The sequence below is a fragment of the Excalfactoria chinensis genome, chromosome 5 (genome assembly GCF_039878825.1).
Source record: "Excalfactoria chinensis isolate bCotChi1 chromosome 5, bCotChi1.hap2, whole genome shotgun sequence".
NCBI lineage: Eukaryota > Metazoa > Chordata > Aves > Galliformes > Phasianidae > Excalfactoria > Excalfactoria chinensis.
In genome coordinates, this window is record NC_092829.1 from 32,728,398 (window position 1) to 32,748,525 (window position 20,128).

The window sequence follows — 20,128 nt, forward strand, 5'->3', positions numbered from 1 at the left end:
TTTTGCAACAATCAGGTTAGTCTGAGATGAAAAGCATCTTCCCTCTTTTTTTCTATTAATTTCTGTATCCTATCTAGTATCACAGGTAATCTACATTTTGGTTATGTATGTACTGTTTCTGTATTTCATCAGAGTCTTGCTATGTGGAAAGTTCAGTGCTCAGATAAAAGGGTATCCTTTTCTTATCATTAGTTATCAGCCTGCTGTTGGCCAGTATTGAGCAAAGTGACTCAAACAGCATACTTCCAGCCATTGTACAGACAGGGGTATTTTTCCTATTTATTTTACCACAAGATGCAGCACAAGAAAATGGGAGGGGAATAGCTGGGTTTAAGAAATCAGGTAGAGGTGGGGCTCTGAGTCAGTTTATAAAATAGTCACTCACCTGCATGAGACATCTACACTATTGGTGTCTCTGGAAGCTGGGAGATGTAAAGTTGTACGCCAGAGATAACACAGGACATGTACATGACTGCACCCACAATGGAGCCAGGCAGTGCTTTGTCTCAGGTAAGAAGGGTACAGAGTCAAACAGAGCATCTGGGGCCTCAGCCAGCTGTGCTGTGTTGTGCACTGATGGGACTGCTTTCCTGACCTATTGTTGACTTTAAGTGGCTGCACAGGAAGAAGAAATCAGGGCTTCAAGAACTCATTACAGAAATTAAAACGATAATGAATCTAAGAAAGGAAAACTGCTTGGGGAGTAAAAGTTTATTTACAAAGGAAGCATTTTTTACATGCTGGGGCTTTCTTCATCTTAGAAACGTGCCATATGCAACCTTAGAAAGAACTATTAAGTAGCACAGAGATGTGCTTCAAGGTGAAATACCAATTAATTACAGGGTGTGTTTACAGAAGACAGGTTTGCTGCTACTTCAACAGCCAGAGACGGGAAAAGCCGTCCCTGCGGTATGTCACCAGAGCCTGGAGCAGTTGTCACACCAAGGGTGGACCTTACTGGGCTGCTGTGGCCCTGCCCACCCTCACTGGGGCAACACAGCATGGCAGTGACATCTCTGGGAGCACTGTCAACTGCTGAGGCTCTGTAGGCAATGCCAGCCATGGGCTCTCCTTTGTTACTGTGCAGCCATGAATTTGTAAGGAGGATTGCTGTCAGGAACCAGCATGACTTTAGCCCTTCTCATTCTAGGAGCTGACCACCCAAACCAGTCCACTGGACAGAAGTATGCAGCTGAATTGTGATGGAGAACAGTGGACTTCTGCTACAAAGGTACCGCAAAAGAGAATTTTAAAGTAGAACTGTAGAAGAGAATTTTCTGTTGGGTAAAGCCTGGGTGAGAACAGATAGGTTTCAGTGTCTGCTGAACACTCTAATTAGGTATCATAACTCTTACAGCTGCCTCCATGAAACCCCATCCAGCTTATCACTTTGATCACTTTGCTGTGCTGTCTTGCTTCAAGTCCTACTGTTGTTTCTGTCCTTGGCAGATGGTAAATGAATCCCGTTTTAATAAGATTAATAGTTTTTAAAGAGTGGGTTTAACGAGGCTTTCTGCTGCGTATGTCTTACCAAAGCAAATTTACTGCCAGTGTAGGTAGTAATAACAGTGAAATTGAGCCACTTACTCCCACAGAGGGTATGGCACAATCCTGAGCTGGCTTTTCAACACCAGATTTCCTGAATTAATCTTACTTCTGGCCTCTGTGAAAAGAAAGAAATCCCAGCTAAGAGTTTTCCAGAAGACATCACGCATGTTAAATGAAGTTCTTCCTTTTAGAAACCACAGGACCAGATGTGCTTTAATAGATTTATTTTTATTATTTAACTTTTCCTCTCTAGTTTACTGCCATTTAATAGAATAGAATCATTAAGGTTGGAAAAGGCCTTTAAGATCATCTAGTTCAACCCCTGAACTTGAGGTCATTCCCTCTTATCCTGTCTCTGTTATCTGAGAGAACTGGCTGCCCCCCCACCTGGCCATAACCCCCTTTCAGGGAGCTGTAGAGAGTGTTAAGGTTTCTCCTGAGCCTCCTCCAGTTATGAATGGCGCCTTTTTCTCCTTTGAGCTGAGTTAAGATGCTGAACAGAATGCATTACGCCTACAGTTTAGGGAGTAAGCAATTGCTTCTGTTGTTTGGTTGAATGCAAAACGTGAAGATAAGAAAATACTTTCCAAAACACATCTCTGCAAAAACAGATTCTAGGCCATGAACCCACCCTCTTAAGGTTTTTTTAGGCAATGCACATATTCCTTTCATGATTTGTTTCTCTCTGGTGCAGAAGCCAAGATTTGCTGGTTATGGTGGGACACATCCACATACCTGAACATTTTGTTCAATCCCCAAGCACTGCTTGGATCACTAAAATCCATGAGGATCACTCCACGGGATTCAGTTCCTGAATGTGGGTTGAGCCCTTCCAGGAGAGTGTCATCTGCAAAGCCAGTGCCAGCCCCTGGCAGCACTAGCCCCTTCTCATTCCCCTTCCTCATTCCTGACCACGGCTCCCTGCTGGGCATCCCTTGCAGCCAGGCTCCCTAAGGGGCTCCTCACTCACAGCATGGCAGTTATGACCCACACCCAACAGCTGGCAGGCAGTTTCACAAAAAGAACTCTATATGTCAAAAACAAGGTCAGCAGTTTTAATAAAGCTGCTGACAGAAGGCTTTGAACTAAAGTAAAAAAATGACTAAGCAGAAAAATACAGACAACACAGGATTTATTCTTAAATATCTGCTTTCAGTTTCCTTCACTTCTATTCAGTCCTCACTCAAATCTTTGAGCATCAAGGGCTGGCACAATGCCTTCACCCTTACGTAATTATTGTATGTCTTGACTCTGTACCACACTTTCTTCTGTCTGTGCATCCCTTATTTCTGTGCTTTTAGAATTAGGTTTTAAGCGCAAATGCAGGTGGACTGTCTTATCCAGAGCTGCTCTCTGTATTCCAGTCTGTGGTCTGACCCTGTCAGTGTTCACACTCAGTCACTATCTGTGCAGATGACCACTACCAATGCTCTTGGCTTTTCACAGGATCTGATGCTTTGCTGTTACAAGAAGACTTGTTTTATCTGATTCTTCACTAGCCTACTTGCCAAATGTCCCCTATGTGGATAATGTATTTGTTAGCCCCAGCTACAGCTGGACTAAACATTTTGAGAGATATCAGGTGGGCATGTGGCACTGAGGGATATGCATAGTGAGCATGATGGTGATGAACTAGAGGATCTTAGTGGTCTTTTCCAACCTTAATCATTCTGTGATTCCATGACATATATTCCATTTGGTTTATGATCACTGGTGGAATACTGGGAATACTGTATGTTTTAAAAAAACAAGAATGTGGAAAAATCATATTCTGTAGCCCAGTAGTCTGAACTTGGGTCATAGCTGGATGGAAGCCAATTCCCACAACAGTAATTTCATCACTTGAAAAAGCCTAAAGCAGCTTTTTTCATTTCCTACTTTAGAAATTAAAGAAGTATCTCCCCTCTGAAATTGAATCAGAATCTTATCACTCTATGAAGCTGGATTTTTACAAGAAAGCAAAGCAATTCACCATAATTATAAAAATCTGCATGTGATCTAGAAGAGTAGAGAAACCTTTCAGCCTAGTACGTAGCTTAGACACAAGCAGAAGAAACATGATATTGGCCATTTTTTAATCACACCGGAAAATTCAAATAAGATGTTTACAGTTCGGGTATCTCTCTCTCTAGATCATTTCTACCTCCTAAATATGCTATTTACTTTTAACATTCCAAAATCTTGCATGTGTCTTTATTTTTATTTTTTATTTTTTTATTTTTTGCAGATAGAATCATCTCTGTGTTACTTACTGACTGTAAGAGTCATAAGAGCAAGAAATATCCACAAGGCAGATATTTGTAAGTATCTGTAATGCTCTGTATGGACCCCTTACACTTCATGGACAGATAGTCCTTCTCCAAGGAAAAAGATTTTTTAGGTTTATTCTGTGGCTGGAGAAAGTCTCCAGCTGGCATTCTTGTTCCAGAAATGAACATTGTGCTTCTCTTTACTTTAGTCCTATTCTGTGCAGAGATGATTCTTTCTAGTGGGCATGGTGGAGATGGGTTGATGGCTGGACCAGACAATCTTGGTTGTCTTTTCCAACCTTAATGATTCCATGATTCTCTAAGGTTACAGGTGTACCTATTGCACATATTTTCTGCATTCATAAAAGGGATGGAAGAAGCAGCTACTGCAGTATGTTGAAAGCAGGAAATGCAGAAATGTCTCCTGTGTTTTCCTCTGGAGTAGATTCATGCAACAAAAGACAAAAGCTGACTGGAAGAATGGGACAAGCACAGGAATCAGAGTAGCCTTATCTCAAATTTAGCTTGTAGTGAAAGTGTTTGAAGGGTAACAAATCCAAAGTACTACAGCCTGCCTACCAGCTTTCACAGATTAGACCAGGTGAAGTCTCCGTCACCTCTGATGGTCTGCAGCTGTGTCTTTAGCAGGGTCTGTTGTGATAGGACAAGGGGAAATGGTTTCAAATGAAAAGAGAGAAGACAGACAGTTAAGGTCAGGCTTAAGAGGTTCTTATCCAGATTGAGCTGTAGATATTCCTGTTTGTTGCAGGGAAGTAGGCCTTGATGGCTTTTTAGGGTCACTTTGCAATCAAATGATTCTATGAAATATAATGGAAGATTATGGCTCTATTTATGTAGACATCAAGTAGTGTGTTGTTTTTTTTTATTTTCTTTTCTGTATTTTGGTGGGATTTTTTTTTGTTTGTTCATTTTCATGTTGTTCTGCGTGACTAAAATGGAAACAATAATTGCTTTGTTCCCTTAGCGCTTGCAGGAATAGTGCGATATTTTTGTTCTGACTTACTACTTGGAGGAAGGACTAGGAAAAGTACCCTCTGCTACACATTATTCTGATTTTACTTTTGTTTCTATTCATTTTTCATAGTGTCCATTGGTCACGTTGGTTAACACATTTGAGCGTGTTTCTCACTGACCAAATAATCCCTATTCATTAATGTGACATCTTATTACAGTTTTGACCTTGTGACAAATTACAACAAATTTGGCACTTGGCACGAGTAGCCTACATCACCAGTATCACATCTTATTGTCTTTCAAAGCAGCTGACAAAGTACCTACAACTTTGCTGAGTAGCAGCTTCCATATGTTAATGAACCCACAAGGCAATTTAGTTTTTTCAAAGCGAGCACTTGTGTTTAAAGTTGCTGCTCTGCATTTCTGCCGAGCTAAAGCTCCTTTACAGAAACCCCTCTGCTTTCTGGATACCTACTCCACAATATGTTCCACCATAGCTGTCTATTTTGCAAGAGCTGAAACTGGCTCCCAAATTTGGAAAAGGTACCATAAGCAAACTTTTAGTCTGTGTGACAGTGTGGAGTGCCACAGACTTATTGCTTTTTTTATTCTGAGCTAAACTGATGGCACAGGAGGAGAAAACCCTTTTTGTAATGCATATATATATATATATATATATGTATCTATGATTCCATTTATTCAGAGAAGACTCATGTCCTTCTCCAAGTAATTTTTTCTCCTTTCCTATTATCTAAATTGTAATGCTTCTGTTGGATTTGTATAAATATTTATCATAGTGTCTCTCTTTGAAAGTAGACTCTCATTTTGTGCATGCCATTCTTTCCTCTAGAGCAAGTTTTCACTTTAGATGTCTTTGTGTTTCTTAACATACAGTAAGTCAGACTGATTGCTACGTGAGCCTGTGGTTGCCAACTGCTTCAGCTGAAAAATTTCAGACTAAAACCATCCAGAATTGCAAAGACCCAGTCTGGAATGAAACCTTCTACTTCAGAATCCAGAGTCAGGTCAAGGTACTTAGCTGTGATTTCTCTGTTAACTGTGATCTAGAGAGTACTGCCTGGTTTAATCTTTTTGCAAAGCAGATGTATGTAATTATCCTGAGAGGCTAAGAGATATGCAAAAATATTTGAAAATAATGTGTACCCTCAATATGCTTATCCGTACCATGACAGACAAGCATATCACTCAGCCATGTGCACATTTACGATGTCTAATTTCTCCTTGTGCCTCCTTGTAGGTAGATGTGTACACAGAGTTCATTTCTGCTCCATTTCCTTCCCTTCCTGCTCTCTTTTTTACTTCCTCTCACTAAGCACAGAAATGGAATAAAAACGGATCAACTGCTTTAACTTATACTTGTAACATTATTGTACTTCCCTTTTCAGAATGTGCTGGAGCTGGGACTCTATGATAAGGATGTTGTTACTCAGGATGATCACCTCTTTACTGTGTACTTTGATATAGCCAAACTTTCCCTAGGAGAACAAGTCTTCATGCATTTCAAGTGCGATTCACAGGTGAGGTCTTAAATAAGGTATGGAATTTGTTCACAGGAATATTTTTGCTTTTCTGCCTAAAATGTTATTTGAAATACCTTTCTTTATCCTTCTTGTGTATGGATTGCCCAACCACAGAAAATGGAGAAGTTTTTCCATGCTGACTTGAGAAAACCTCTTCACTCCTGCGTCTGCAGGCACACTGAAGTTGAGTGTTGGTGTATTTGACCACAAACTGTAGATACCTCTGCAAAGTTGCCATTTTGTTGAGCCTGCCCCCATCAAGGATCTTACAGGAGTGTGTCCTCACCAGTAAAAATCACATGGTGCTTTTGTCATCACTTGCTACTTAACCTAGTAATTAAAAAGTAATGGCTCTGTGATCAGAGCCAAACTTCAAACCAGTCTAGTTGCTAATTACAGACCTTGGCATGACTGAATAAGGTGTCCAATTCACGTCATTCAGCTTCACAACAAGAAATGTTCCTGTTTAGAGTGTTCCGGGAGTCTCTGAAAGTTGCATTTGAAAAGTTCCAAGATACTGAAGGGACAAGGTGTACTGCATAGCTACAGGGAAGAGTTGTCTGACCTGAAGGCTGGGTGCTGGAACTTTTATCCAGTGCTAAGCAGCACTGCTAACACAGGTACCACCAGCACCACTGCACTAAGAGATTTTCATTGCACATCTCTGTGGAGAATCCTGATATGCTTTTAACATTTCCCAGGGAGGCCAGAATAACAACAGTGTAGGGCATGAGGACTGAAATAAAGCCCTGCTACCTCTCTTAGGTGTGCTGGCACCCTGCACGTGAAGGGATGTCCTGTGCTGTGAAGAAAATCCCATACCCTGAGCAGAAAGTATGAGAAAGATAAATGTGTTCTGTGGCTGTGTGGGATCGCTGGTGCCATGATCTGCTACCAAGTTGATCCACATGCAAGGCTGTCACATCAGCCTGTTGCACCTGTATGTGCAACCTTGCATATCAGTTCTTTGAATCCAACCAGCCCACATGTCATCCATGGGAGTGGTACTGTCTGATACCATGAAGGCTAATTATGTGTTTAAGGATTCTCTGCTGCTGGTTGTTCTTCTACCAGCTGCAATTGGCCTCTCTGGAGCCTGTTTAGCTCTCTTTGGCAAGAGGGTGAAATGCCCCCACCTTGGCAAGCCCAGTAGCTTCACTGAGCATCATGCTTGTCAGGCAGGCTCCTTTCTCCAGGGATAAGTGTCACACTCTAGTACTAAATGTAAGGATTGAGCAACTGGAGGCTAACAGATGAAAAGATCTCCCTGCATGTTCAGCTAGAGCATCTCCTTTTCTCTTCACTTCTCTCTAAGTCTCTTGTGCACCTGCCATGCACCATCCAATAGACCTCAGCTATGCACATCCAAACTCTGCAGTTCATTGTCAATAAATAACTTATCTAAACCTATCTTTGTGAAATACCAGATGAGGAGAGTGTGGACTTCCACCTAGCCCTTGAAAGAAATAGAAATTTTCTATTGATTATAAACTAACTCACAACTGTCCAGTTGATCACAGGTGCTGTGTCCAAGCCTTTCATTTATTCACTTTACAACCACAGTAGTTAGAATTCATGATCCTCAGGCCTTCATAACATCTTTTTTTGTCCTATAATAGTAACTTTTTAGTGTCTTCAGTGCAATAAGTACTCTTGTACTCTTTGAGGAAAAAAGTAAACAACAATACTTGTATCTTCTGTCCCCACTTGCGTCTTCCTCTCTCTGGCACTTTCTTCCACCAAGGAATTATGTTCTGTTCCACTGCCCACAGAGGAAGTCTTAATGCTAGAATTACCTCTGCCCCAGTGCCCTCAATGTGCTGCCAGACAAAGTGGTTGTCCTCTTCTGCTGTTGCTTGGCATACCACCATTTTTCCTCTTTGCACCAAAAGAGTTTGGCTGCTCCTCTCAGCAGCCCTTTGTTCTCTTTGCTGTCAGATTCAGTATGAGGCACCATCTCTACCAGGAACTGCTGTGCTGATGATATCCCAGAAGAAAGGCAAGCTCACCACTTCCTTTGCCAAAAAATGCTTGGCAGGTATCCAGAATCATCCTGTCCATAAAAGATACCCAGGCCAGTCGGGCAAAAGGTGGCAGGTGCATGCGTTTTAAGTATGCTGCCAGTCATGCACAATGTGTGTACATATGTTCTAGGAATGAGAGCTTGCATAATGAAAACCACCAGTAGGCTGGTGTCGGATGTTTTTTTCCTTTCTTTATTTTTCAGAGAAATGAGGAACTAGAGGTGGGATTTGCATTGGATAATATGTGAGTAAACATGAAATGCAACGTAACATAATGTGCCATCCAGAGAGGTGGTGTTGTCACTGTTCCTGGAGGTGTCCAAGAAATACACAGATGTGGTGCTAAGGGATGTGGGTTAATGGGCATGGTAGGGATGGACTGATGGTTGAACTAAGTGCTTTTAGTGGTCTCTTCCAACCTAAATGATTCTATGATCTCAATTCAGAGACATGAAATAATCTCATGTAATTGTCCAGTGTGCATCATTCTTTGGTGATGCTGATGACTAACATGGATTCCCGTGGAACCTATGGTATGAGCTGATGAACTGGTGTGTGCCAGAATGACCTTCCGTGAACTTCAGACAGCCAGGGAAAATACCCTAAAATCTTTTCTTTCTCTACTGTAATGAATGTTATTTGAGGACAGAATAATGGAACTGCTGTGCTGTTAGCATTTGTCTTTGAGAATTGCAGGAGAACTTACCCCCTTTAAGGCATAACAGAACGTGGAATAATCACTGTATCCTTGAACAAGAGCCCACTTTTGTCCTTGGACAAACTACAGTTCTTCAAAAACAGTTTAATCATCTGCAGTTTTATCTTGGGGCTTAGTAAGAAATCACTGCACGGTTTGGTCCTGCAGAACCTTTTTTTTTTGCTGAGCCCCAGGATGGGACCAGCTGGTATGATGAGAATCGCCTTGACAATGCAATTAGGAAATAAGTGCCACGAGTCTCCTGGATTTTTTTCTCTCACATTCAATATATAGCTAATAATAAGGAGGGAAAAGAGGAGAGGGGTGTGGTTCAAGAATTATATCGTAATTACAATCAGTTATTAAAAATGTATTTTTCTTCCTGTTTCCTAGTTCAGGCCCTCCTGAAACCATTGTTACTAATGGAGTACTAGTGGTGAGTGTTATGTTTTGTCATCTTGCTTGTCCTTTTGCCATCCTCATTTCACCTGACTCACAATGATAAGGCCAACATATGTTTCAGCTTTGCAAATTTAGCACTTAAGTGTTGTCATTTCCATCGTCATCATTTGCATCACAGTACATGTCCTTACCTTCTCCCTTCTGAAAACACTGGCTCTCCATGCCGCCCTGCCAGCCTCGCTCTAGCTGTGTCTGGCTTCTCAGATACTCATATTTCAGCCAGCATCTGGAATGAAGGCTGTGATTTAGAGAGTAAGATTTCATTGGGTCACAGAGCACTGCCTATGTAGCATCTTCATCAACAACAGTATGAGCTTAGAGTGGGAAACAGAATCTCAAATTGGGAAATTCCCTGACTATGTGGTGTTTTATTGCTCATGTCTCTTACAGTCTCGCAAGATTTGCTGCTTGGAAGTTCAGGTGGTTGAGAAGAAGAAAAAGGAAAGGAAATCTTTAACAAGTGAGATTACTTCTCTGTCATTTCTTTTTAAATCACAGCTTGTAAATATTATGAAGGTAATTGGCTTAATGAAAGATTGAAAAAAAAAAAAAAGAAAAAGAAAGCAAAAACAAAGCAACAAATGAAACCATGAGAACAGCCTTGTGGTACACTTTGTAAGAACTTTTATTTCCAATTTTGATAACAAAACTGCTGTGTCTGCTTCTGTGTTCTTCCTTAGAAAAACAATTCTCCTTTAAAGTGCAAGGCTCATATGAAGGCACTCAAGACATTACACTGGGATTTGATCTGGTCTTTGGTTCTCCCCATCCTGCCAGATTCCACTATGCCAAATACAAGCAGCCAGTACTGGATCTTATGCTACCAGGGAAGAAACCACCTCCTTCCTATGTATGTTTGTATGTTATTACTGGACTTCATAAAGTCCATAAAGAAATATTACTTCATAAAAGTAACATGTGCCATAAAGAGCAATATTAATTTGCATCAGCAGAAAGGGAGTAATGTTCCTTTATATTGAATTTTCAGCACTCCTATTTGTGCAGTACAAACTCCAGCACTCAAAACATTGAGCTTCATTCCCTTCCAAGTGGAAAAAATATGGTCCTAGCAGAGGTGAGTTCCTGTTCCTTTGTGGGAGAGGTTGAGAAACCTGCTTGTGGACATTTGCAACTTCAATGAACTGTACAGCCCATTAGAGCTCCATATGACAGAGGTTGTATCCAACTCATTCCTGTCCTTGCCAATGCATCTTCTTGCCGCTGACAAAACAGGTCCCACTGTGGCACAGCCTGGTTTCTCTGAAAGGCATCGGGAGTCCCACCCTCATTGCTTTGGTGTGGGTTAATGGGAATGGGGCAATTAAGGTCTGCAGAGCAGAGACTTCAGTTTCTGCTGGAGCATTTTGAAATGCTCTGAAAATATGCAAACAAAATGCCACAATCAAATACTGGTGTGTCTTCAGATAATAAGACTAACTTGTATCTTCTGCTCTTCGAATGGTTGTAGGAATACAAAGAATGTTGTCATACCACCCTGACTTTACTTCATACTTTTCCTTCTCTTACACCTATGTGAGGCCGACGTACTAATGGGGATAGCACCAATCTCTTGCTGGTGCTAAATTTTCCTTGCTTAGCAATTTTAGATCCATCCTTAAAGAAAATCCATATAGAATCAGAGGATGACACTTTTATAGGGTATAACAACAGAAAAAGAGGAACAAAGGCTGCAGTGGAAAATAGTGCCATGGCTTTAGCTTCACTGTCCTGTTATAGCCCAGGAGAGGTAATGCTAGCAGAGAGGTACAGTGTGTAAATTATAATTACTTTCCTTGTAATCAGTTGTTGTCCTCATATGTTGCATTCACATATAAGCATTGGAAATTACTGAACAACTTACCTGGCAATAAACCATTCGGAACAATTTATGTGCACAGCTGAATTATTCAGAGCTTCAGATTTTTATCTGCATTGCTAGAATGGCACAAGATAAAAGCCTTTCTGATGCTGCAGGGAAGAGGAATAAACCAGATAATCATGCTTATGCTGTTTGTATTCTTGCTTTCCAGGATAAAGGATTTGATTTACACGCAAAGACAGAAGACTGGTAAGAGACTATAGAGAGCAGACTTCTCAGAAACTGCAGGAATGTCTTTTGTTAGGTGTTTTTCATTAAAATTTTATTATTATTTTAATAACAGTTAAGAATAGTTTCCCTTTCCATCACTTTTAGGAAGCTTTGAGTACCTGTTTGGCAGTGTAAGAAAGAATTTTCCTGTAAATGCGATATTTTGTGGGTTTATTAAGTTTATTTGTACTGAAAATTATTGCTTGTCTACGGAATATAATGGATTTTTTTTTTTTATTTCTGATCTCTGCTCCAGTCCAGACCACCTTGATGTGCGTTTAGGGTTTGACCTCTGTGTTCAAGAGAAAGACTTCCTCCGCAAAAGGCAGAAATGTGTTGCTGCAGCTCTTAAGAAGGTCCTGCAGCTGGAAAAGGATCTGCTGGATCATGAGGTCTGTAGGGCAAAGATTCAAAACTTCTGATGAGTGCCTATCATTGGGAACACATACTTTGATACTTAATGTTCACTATTTCTGTGGCTTGTGTAGCCATTTGTTTATTCTTTTTCATTGTAAACCTTCACCACTGCTTTCTCCAAAACTTCAGTTTTGTTTTATTCCCCCATGAGACATACCCTGGCTAAGTCCCACAGTCTGTACTCTTCTCTCCTGTTTACTCCTAACTTTCATGGCAGTGAAGGGTCCAAAATACTGCACCTTATTTCTGTGTACTCTGATTTTCTCCTTCATGTCAGTGTCCCAGTCCTGGTGTACTGCTTTTTCTTCCAGTGTTTTTTCCTTGACACTGAGATGGGAATTCTAGCTGTGTCTTAAAATTTCCATAAATCTTTGCTTTTCTGTCTTTCTGCATTACTGTCAAGAACAAAGCACTGACCCAGTTCCTCTATGATCTGTCCTATTCCTGTTTTTATTTGCTCCATCTTTGTATACACTTTCACTTGCTGTTCATCTCTAATGCCTTCAAATGTCTCTACAGCTCAACTTTGTGAAGCTTCTGTACTTTTTCCTCTTTGCTACCTTGTCTCCCTTGCATAACATCTCCTTGGCTATCACCCCTTTCCCACTTAAAGTTTTTGCTTTTTTTCCCCACCTTTAATTTTACATATGCTTTTAGTAGTGTCTCATATCTCTAATCTCACACTGTTATTTATGTCACTTCCAGATGTTATCATGAGTTTAACTCTTTTCCTGTTTCAACTTCATTGCAAGCAAGACTAGATATTCCTTGTACAGAAATAGCTTCTTCCATAGTCTTTACTCGATCATGGCCATCCTTGCTGACAGTGTTATTTTTGACATGTGAAATATCTTTTTCCTGCCTTTACTGCTGATGCTAGATCTCTTATTGCTATGCTGCTCACAGCCTAGCTGCAGGTCACCTCCTGATACCAGTCTTTTCTGTCCCTGTGTTACCCAGACCCCCGTGGTGGCCATCATGACTACAGGAGGAGGGATGAGGTCTCTGACTGCGCTGTATGGTAGTCTGCAGGGGCTGAAGAAGCTCCGTGTCCTGGACTGTGCTACTTACCTGACTGGCTTGTCTGGTACAACTTGGTGAGTAAGACTAGGTAGCTTCTCACTGCTTTCCTCCTCATGGCACTATAGTGCTGAAGTAGGCTAGGGCTACCAGCAATAGTCCACTAACGACACCTTTTTCAGTTGTCCTTTTTTATCTCTTTCCAGTGACAGATTAAAGTGTTTGCACATGGAAAAATCATGTAATTTGCAACAGAATGAAAATGAGTGTTTTTCTAAAAAATAACTCGTGGAAAATTGTTCAAGTCATTTTGACTCTTAGAAGAGAGCACAACAGTATCTTGAGGTGCACACAACTGAAGAAAATCATAAAATCACAGAATCATATAATCATCTGAGTTGGAAGTAATCTTTAAAGATCATCTAGTCCAACTCCCCTGCAATGAACAGAGACGCTCACAGCTAGATGAGGGTGCTCAGAGCCCATCCAGCCTGACCTTGAGTTTCTCTAAGGATGGGGCATCCACCACCTCTCTGGGCAACCTGTTCCAGTGCCTCACCACCTTTTTTGTAAAAAAAACAACTTCTTCCTAATAGCCAATCTAAATCTCCCCTCTTTTAATCTGAAACCATTTCCCCTTGTCTTATGATAACAGACCCTGAAAGAGTCTGTTTCCTTCTGTCTCCCAGCTCTCTCAGCCTGTCCTCTTAGGGGAGATGTTCCATCCCTTGGATCATTTTTGTAGCCTTAAGAGTGGAAGCTTTTACTTAATTTAAAATCAAGAACTGAAAATAGAAGCATGAAATGTATACAAAACCTCTTTTCTCCCCCCCTTCTTCTTCCTAGGACCATGTCAAACTTGTATAGAGATGCTGACTGGTCACAAAAGGATCTCGATAAGCAAATAAGTGAGGCTCGAAAACATATGACAAAATGCAAAATAAATTCCCTTTCCTTGGAGTATTTGAAGTTTTACAAAAAGCAGCTGCACCAGCGGAAAAGAGAGGGCCGCAAAACATCTTTTATAGATCTCTGGGGGCTTGTCCTGGAGTCTTTGTTGCATGATGGGGTACAGTATGTCATTAAACAGAGTGGCTTACAATTTTCTGAAAATTAATATCTGTAAATCATACTTTCTTGTTTGTTCTGGGAAAAGTAAATTGTTATGAGACTGTTTTAATATAAGCACAGTCATTTTCAAAATGTTTGGTGATAACTTTCATTACAAAATGAAAACATCATTCTTGCTTCTGAGGTTTTGAATATCTTCTGATAGAATCACAAAATTAGTATTTTAAAGAAATACAGTATTTTAAGATTCATTGCCATGTTCTTCAAATATTTTGTTTCAAAATAGCAAAGTTAGAGCATCTTAATGAGAAGTATTAACAGACTTACAGACTTTTGATGTATGTGGGAGGAATTTCTCATAAACTTACAGTACAACATATTAAGATGATTTTAACTATCATTGTTGCTTTCTGCTCTTGAAAGTTTCCTTTAATTTTCATTGAATAGTCTGGCATCTCAGGTCTTGCTGATATTTAAGTAAAACAACTCTCACAGGAATTTTGGAAAACATGGAGCATCTCAAAATTTAAGGCCAGCACGTGTTTTACTTAAGAGGCAGAAATCTTAACTGTACTATAAGTTTAGGTCCAGAGGAAATATTACCCTGTTAATTTTTGTGTTAATGTAACTGTATTTCTGGGATCACAGAAAGACAACCATAAACTCTCTGATCAGCAACGGGCCATTGATCGTGGCCAGAACCCACTGCCCATCTATACTGCGGTCAATGTCAAGGACAACTATAGCACTCTGGATTTCAAAGGTAATCATTTCTGAGAGTCATTTGTCTTTATATTTGAACTGGTCAATCAGGGAACAGTCTCTTTAGATAGTCTAAAAAAAACCCTCTCTGCTAAAGACCAGAAACTCAGCTGATGTATACTGGCATAATGTCCTTGTAGCAGAAGTTTGACCTTCTGCAAAGCAGACTCAAAGATATTCACATCTTTCCATGCTTGCTGGTCTTCATTTGTATCATGTTCATAATTCCTTGCTATTTGTCTGAAATATTAGACTGAACTGTAGAAATTATTTTCATTTTTCCTCCTTTCATTCAATGGTAGCAGTATTTTTATTCACAGCTAGGGGAATGCAGTAAAATATTGCTTTCTTTTTTGTGTTCCTTCTCACAGAATGGGTGGAATTTACTCCTTATGAAGTAGGATTGCAGAAATATGGGGTTTTTGTTCGCTCTGAGGATTTTGGCAGCGAGTTCTTCATGGGTCGGTTAATGAAGAAGCTTCCTGAATCTCGAATCTGCTTCTTAGAAGGTAATCTATTCTCTTTAAAACATCTGAACCTTTCTTTAGTTTTGAGTTGCGTAAGCTAAGCACTATCAAAGAACAGGTGCGTGACAGGCTGGGAGAATAAATACTTTATCTCTGAATTAATGCTTAGTGTAGTAAATCCAGTTTATCAACAGTAGAATCCAGGTCTCTGGGAACTGATGGTTCTGCCGACTCTGCTCCAAAAATGTGACTTCCAGAGCAGCTCCAAACATGCTGCCTCTTGCCATCTGAGTACTAGCTAGCAATTTCAGTGCTTCCTATAGACAATCTGCGGTAGTGTTCACACAGGTTCTCCCCTTCACTGGGGTGTGTTTGAGCACAACAGGTTCTACCCACTCCACACATCTTGCCTGGCCATGCATTCATTGACTCGAATGCAGCATTCTCTTTCAAATAAATAGTTTCTGATTATGGAAGCTCAAGTTAAAAACTCATTTTAAAAACAACTTTAAAAAGATATATTGCAGGTAATCCATTACCAGTATAATTTCCCATCAGATACCTCATATTGCAAGTTTTCATCCTTTTATATAAGCTTTGTGATATATTTTTTTAAAACCTAGCTCTTTAAATCACATAAAAATCTTACCATTACTTGAAACAAAATATATCTGCAAGACAAAAACCAAAATACCAAAATAAGGCTTAAAAGTCAGCAAATTAAGATGGAAAAATAAAAATCCAAATTAAAACGGGGCAATTTCCATTTAAAGCAAACTAAAGAAAAGCATTAACTTTGTGAATTTTATCTCACGATAACAGTTCTGAGATTCATGACATGTGAATGCTTGAGTTAGAGAACTCTTTTCTTTCACAGGCATGTGGAGTAGTTTATTTTCGTTGAATGTGTTATACATCTGGAATTTGTCTCATTCATCTGAGGATTTTTGGCACAGGTGGACCCAAGATAAAACGGATGATATAGGTTAGTTATATTTCTTCCTTACCCCGTGTACTTACTATTAAAGTCAGGTAAATGGTCACACCCATCTATGTGAAGTGCACACCTTGTATTTGGCATTTTTAAGAGTTTCTTTAAAGGCTACTTTATTTTTTTCAAGAAGGAATCACTTTTAAAGTCTCACATTGTGGAGCATAATTGATTAATGACAAAATCTGTCCACTAACCTAGGAGCACATTGAGGGCTGTAAAGTGCTCAAGATTAAGAAGATTGTTTTGTAGACAATTAATAAAGCAAAAAGATGTTGACTAACTCAAGCAGTAGCTATGGTAATACAAACAAGTACAACAGTTACCATTTCGAAAGCCTGCTTTCAGTCTGTTTCAATGAGGGTGTGTATGTCTGGAGCAGGTATTTACTGCTGCTTGCTGCTGGATTTTGTTTCCTATCCAAATATGAACTGCGTAAGGAAGTAGCATTTGGCTAGTAAAAGTAGCATTTTGTTTTCTTTTTCACTTTGCAATTCGTGCTCATCAAGTCTTTTCATCCCAGGCTTTTTATAGTCAGTAAAACACTGATTTTATCACTATTTATTTTTGATATTTTGAGGGGTTACCTTGTTGTAGGCAGGTAAAACTTAACAGTCTCTCACTGTGCAGAGGAAGAACCTCCCCTACCTCTGAAGCCCCATGATTTGAGGACTCGCCTGCTCACCCCTGCCAGCCCCCTCAGCAGTGCCATCCGTGATGCTCTCACTGACCGCTTCTCTGTTGCCCAGGAGCACAACTTCCTGAAGGGCCTGCAGCTGCACAACGACTACCTGGAGAACAGGCACTTCTGCAGGTGGAAAGGTAGCAGAGAAAAGCAGGGAAGGGAAGCACCTGTGTGCTTGGGAAGGGAATTGGCTAACAAGAAAACGCGATACACAGATTCAATATTAAACATATTCTCCATGGTTAGAGACCATGTTTGGGCAGAATCACTGTTTGGTCAGCCAGCTGTGGGACACTGGGGAGTAGCATGGTGAGGAATTGAGCTCCACACCAACAATTTGCCAGCAGAACACACCTCTTGATGCTGGGACATCAGGTCCTGTTGGTGGTCCTCATTTTCTCATGTGGTAGGTAAAAGAAACATCCATCATGAATTTTGACAGTGCACACTGCAAACTAGCTCTAGCTGGAGTTGGGAAGATAGAAGTGAAGAGATATGGTGAATTCACCCTCCCAGAAGACAGTTACCAGTTAGGACTCTGCAGCTGTTACCTAAGTGTGGAAAACAAACTAACCATTTTGCACTATTGCATTTACAACATGAAATATCTTTCTTTTTAGATACTGTGTTAGATACATTTCCCAACCAGCTGACGCAATCAGAAGAATACTTGTCTCTAGTAGATACAGGATTTTTCATCAATACAAGCATCATGCCGCTTTTAAAACCAGAGAGAAAGGTGGATGTCATCCTGCATTTAAATTACAGCGCTGGATCACAGATACTGGTGAGAGAAATTGAAGCAATCTCTGCATCTTCTTCAATTACTGCATTCCTGGGTGTTCCTAACACATTGGTGCTTTTGATACTGCTTCTACAGTATTCTAACCACTATCACTTTTAGCTTATTGCTGCAATGTGATACTTCTTCTGTAAGCTGTATATATTCTCATTTGTTTTTCTTGTATAATATGACTGCTTTGTGATAAGAATTCATGGTAAACACACACCTTCTCTTCATGATTACCGTGCTTTTCAGTTAGGGTTTTATAACTCTCACAACCAGCTTGCAGAATGTCCCTTTGGACTCCAAGAAATCCTGATCCTATCTTTTTATTTAAAACTTAGTATCACTTTTGTTTATTGATCCAGGCTCTGGACCAGACCTGCAAGTACTGTTCAGAACAGGGCATTCTATTTCCCAAGGTAGACTTAAGTGAGGAAGACAGGAAAAACCTGAAGGAATGTTACCTTTTTGAAGATGCTGAGACTCCAGGAGCACCAATATTGTTATTTTTCCCACTAATTAATGATACCTTCCAAAATTACAAAGCACCAGGTATGTAATCAAGCATGTTAAAAAATAATGACCCACCCCCACCCAACAATTTACATTATAAACTCTCTCTATGGAGAGATTTCTTTCTGAGCTCTGTTTAGAGCTTTCCTGCCTGTTACCAGAGTAATCCCACCTCTCAGCAATGATTTGTCACTCCTTCCTTGTAGGTCAGAAGCGGTCCAAGTCAGAGATGGAGGATGGCAAAGTTGACCTCTATGGCCGCTGTTCCCCTTATTCAACATATTCGGTCACATATACTGAGAAGGCATATGACCGTCTGGTTCAGCTGGGTGAATACAACATCCTGAATAATGAAGAGCTCATTATGCAGGCCTTGCGCACAGCAGTGGAAAGGAAAAGACAGAAAAAGAAATAATGGCAGATGAGGATGCTTTTGTGTCCCTTTGTGTTCCCTTGTGACCTGCTGAGAGACCAAAGCTCCCTTAAAATCAGCCATCAGGATTCAAGGGATTCCTGCTCAAACCTGCTAAATGGCATTCTCAGATGAACAAAGAAATTGAAGAGAAACTTTATTTTCCAAAGAATTTCAGTGCAACAATTCATTGCAATTGAATTCTGACAGTGGAGTGCAGTTTGTTGTATGGAGCGGATTATGGAGAAGAATAATGTGCTAAGATGATCATAAACATGGTGCTAGTGGCCTTAAAGACTCTGAACATGTTAAGCATTTCAAGACAGACCACATTAAAGGCATAATTTATTAACATAACCTGTGCTTTGTGTTTGTGAGGTGGTGGTAAGGGCAGAAGCAGTCTGTGGGCCAGGTCTGTGGCACACTGTTGGCAACTGTGCAGAGGAAGAGAGATGTGTGTCATACAACATCTTGGGTGCACAAATCATATTCAGGGGTGGCTTTGGGCAGGGACAGAGGCAGAGGAGGCACAGGCTATTGATATCTGACAGACCATGGAAGCAAAACGATGATGATGAAGGCCTCCACAGCCTATCTGCCATACTTCTCTGTATACTTCCTCTCTGTCTCCTCCTGCCAGCTGTGAAAAAGATAGGAGGAGTGTAAAGCTGCAGAGATCCCAGGCAGTTCTTGGAAAGTTTGCCATAGCAGGCACATCCTTCCATGTGGCAAGCTGCTGCAGGAGCTATGCCTTCCAGGCTGTAATTCTTCTTGGACTACCTCTGTACCATGCCCAGCACTGACATGCACATGCAGAGCTTTATTTGCCAATTTGAGGCTGCCTAACCTAGACTTCTGTCATTGTTCCCTGGGTGAAAGACTTTGAAGAGCATTTCCCTTGTACCCACAGCAAAGATTGTCTAGCACCTTCTGTGTGCCTCTCACTGCCTGTATTCCCTAGGGTTAAGATGCTTTATTGCTTGTTCATTGGGAAAACAACAACAAAACCAAAAATTAGGTGAGAATAAGCCTCATAAAATGAAAAAATCATGCAGACTTTGAATCCTCATGGATTCATAGTTATCTGAGTTAGCAAGAATATTTATTTCCGAATACAAAAAGAAGCTTACTTTGATTAAGTGCATTGTAGGTATCCCATGCTTTAGGATTATTCAATTGTATAAAATACTTCACAGACCAAATAAGATACTTTATGTTTCTCCAGAGCATTCAGCTTCTCAGTTTCTAGTAGGTGCTTTCTAGCAGAAACTTCCCAGGACTTCATAGATCTGTTTTATTAACCAGAACAATATTGAAAGCAATAATAAAAATAGGACACACAGATGATATTTACAGCATGTGACAAATATCTCAAGGTAAGAAAAGCCTATCAATGTATGCATACATCTTTTCTTTTT

At 40.3% G+C, this 20,128-nt stretch overlaps 1 protein-coding gene across 1 annotated transcript; it reads left to right on the plus strand.

Moving 5' to 3' along the window:
* Positions 1-483: 483 nt before the first annotated feature.
* LOC140253636 (cytosolic phospholipase A2 epsilon-like) lies at positions 484-18,713 on the plus strand. The gene is made up of 21 exons (XM_072339382.1): positions 484-510; positions 1,151-1,231; positions 3,776-3,848; positions 5,667-5,803; positions 6,179-6,310; positions 8,541-8,581; positions 9,428-9,470; positions 9,887-9,956; positions 10,177-10,346; positions 10,485-10,571; positions 11,527-11,564; positions 11,842-11,977; positions 12,963-13,099; positions 13,869-14,091; positions 14,742-14,856; positions 15,227-15,364; positions 16,200-16,307; positions 16,944-17,135; positions 17,619-17,785; positions 18,151-18,337; positions 18,505-18,713. Exons 1-21 carry the CDS (start codon positions 484-486, stop codon positions 18,711-18,713), a joined length of 2,511 nt encoding a protein of 836 aa, XP_072195483.1.
* The last annotated feature ends 1,415 nt before the right edge of the window (positions 18,714-20,128 follow it).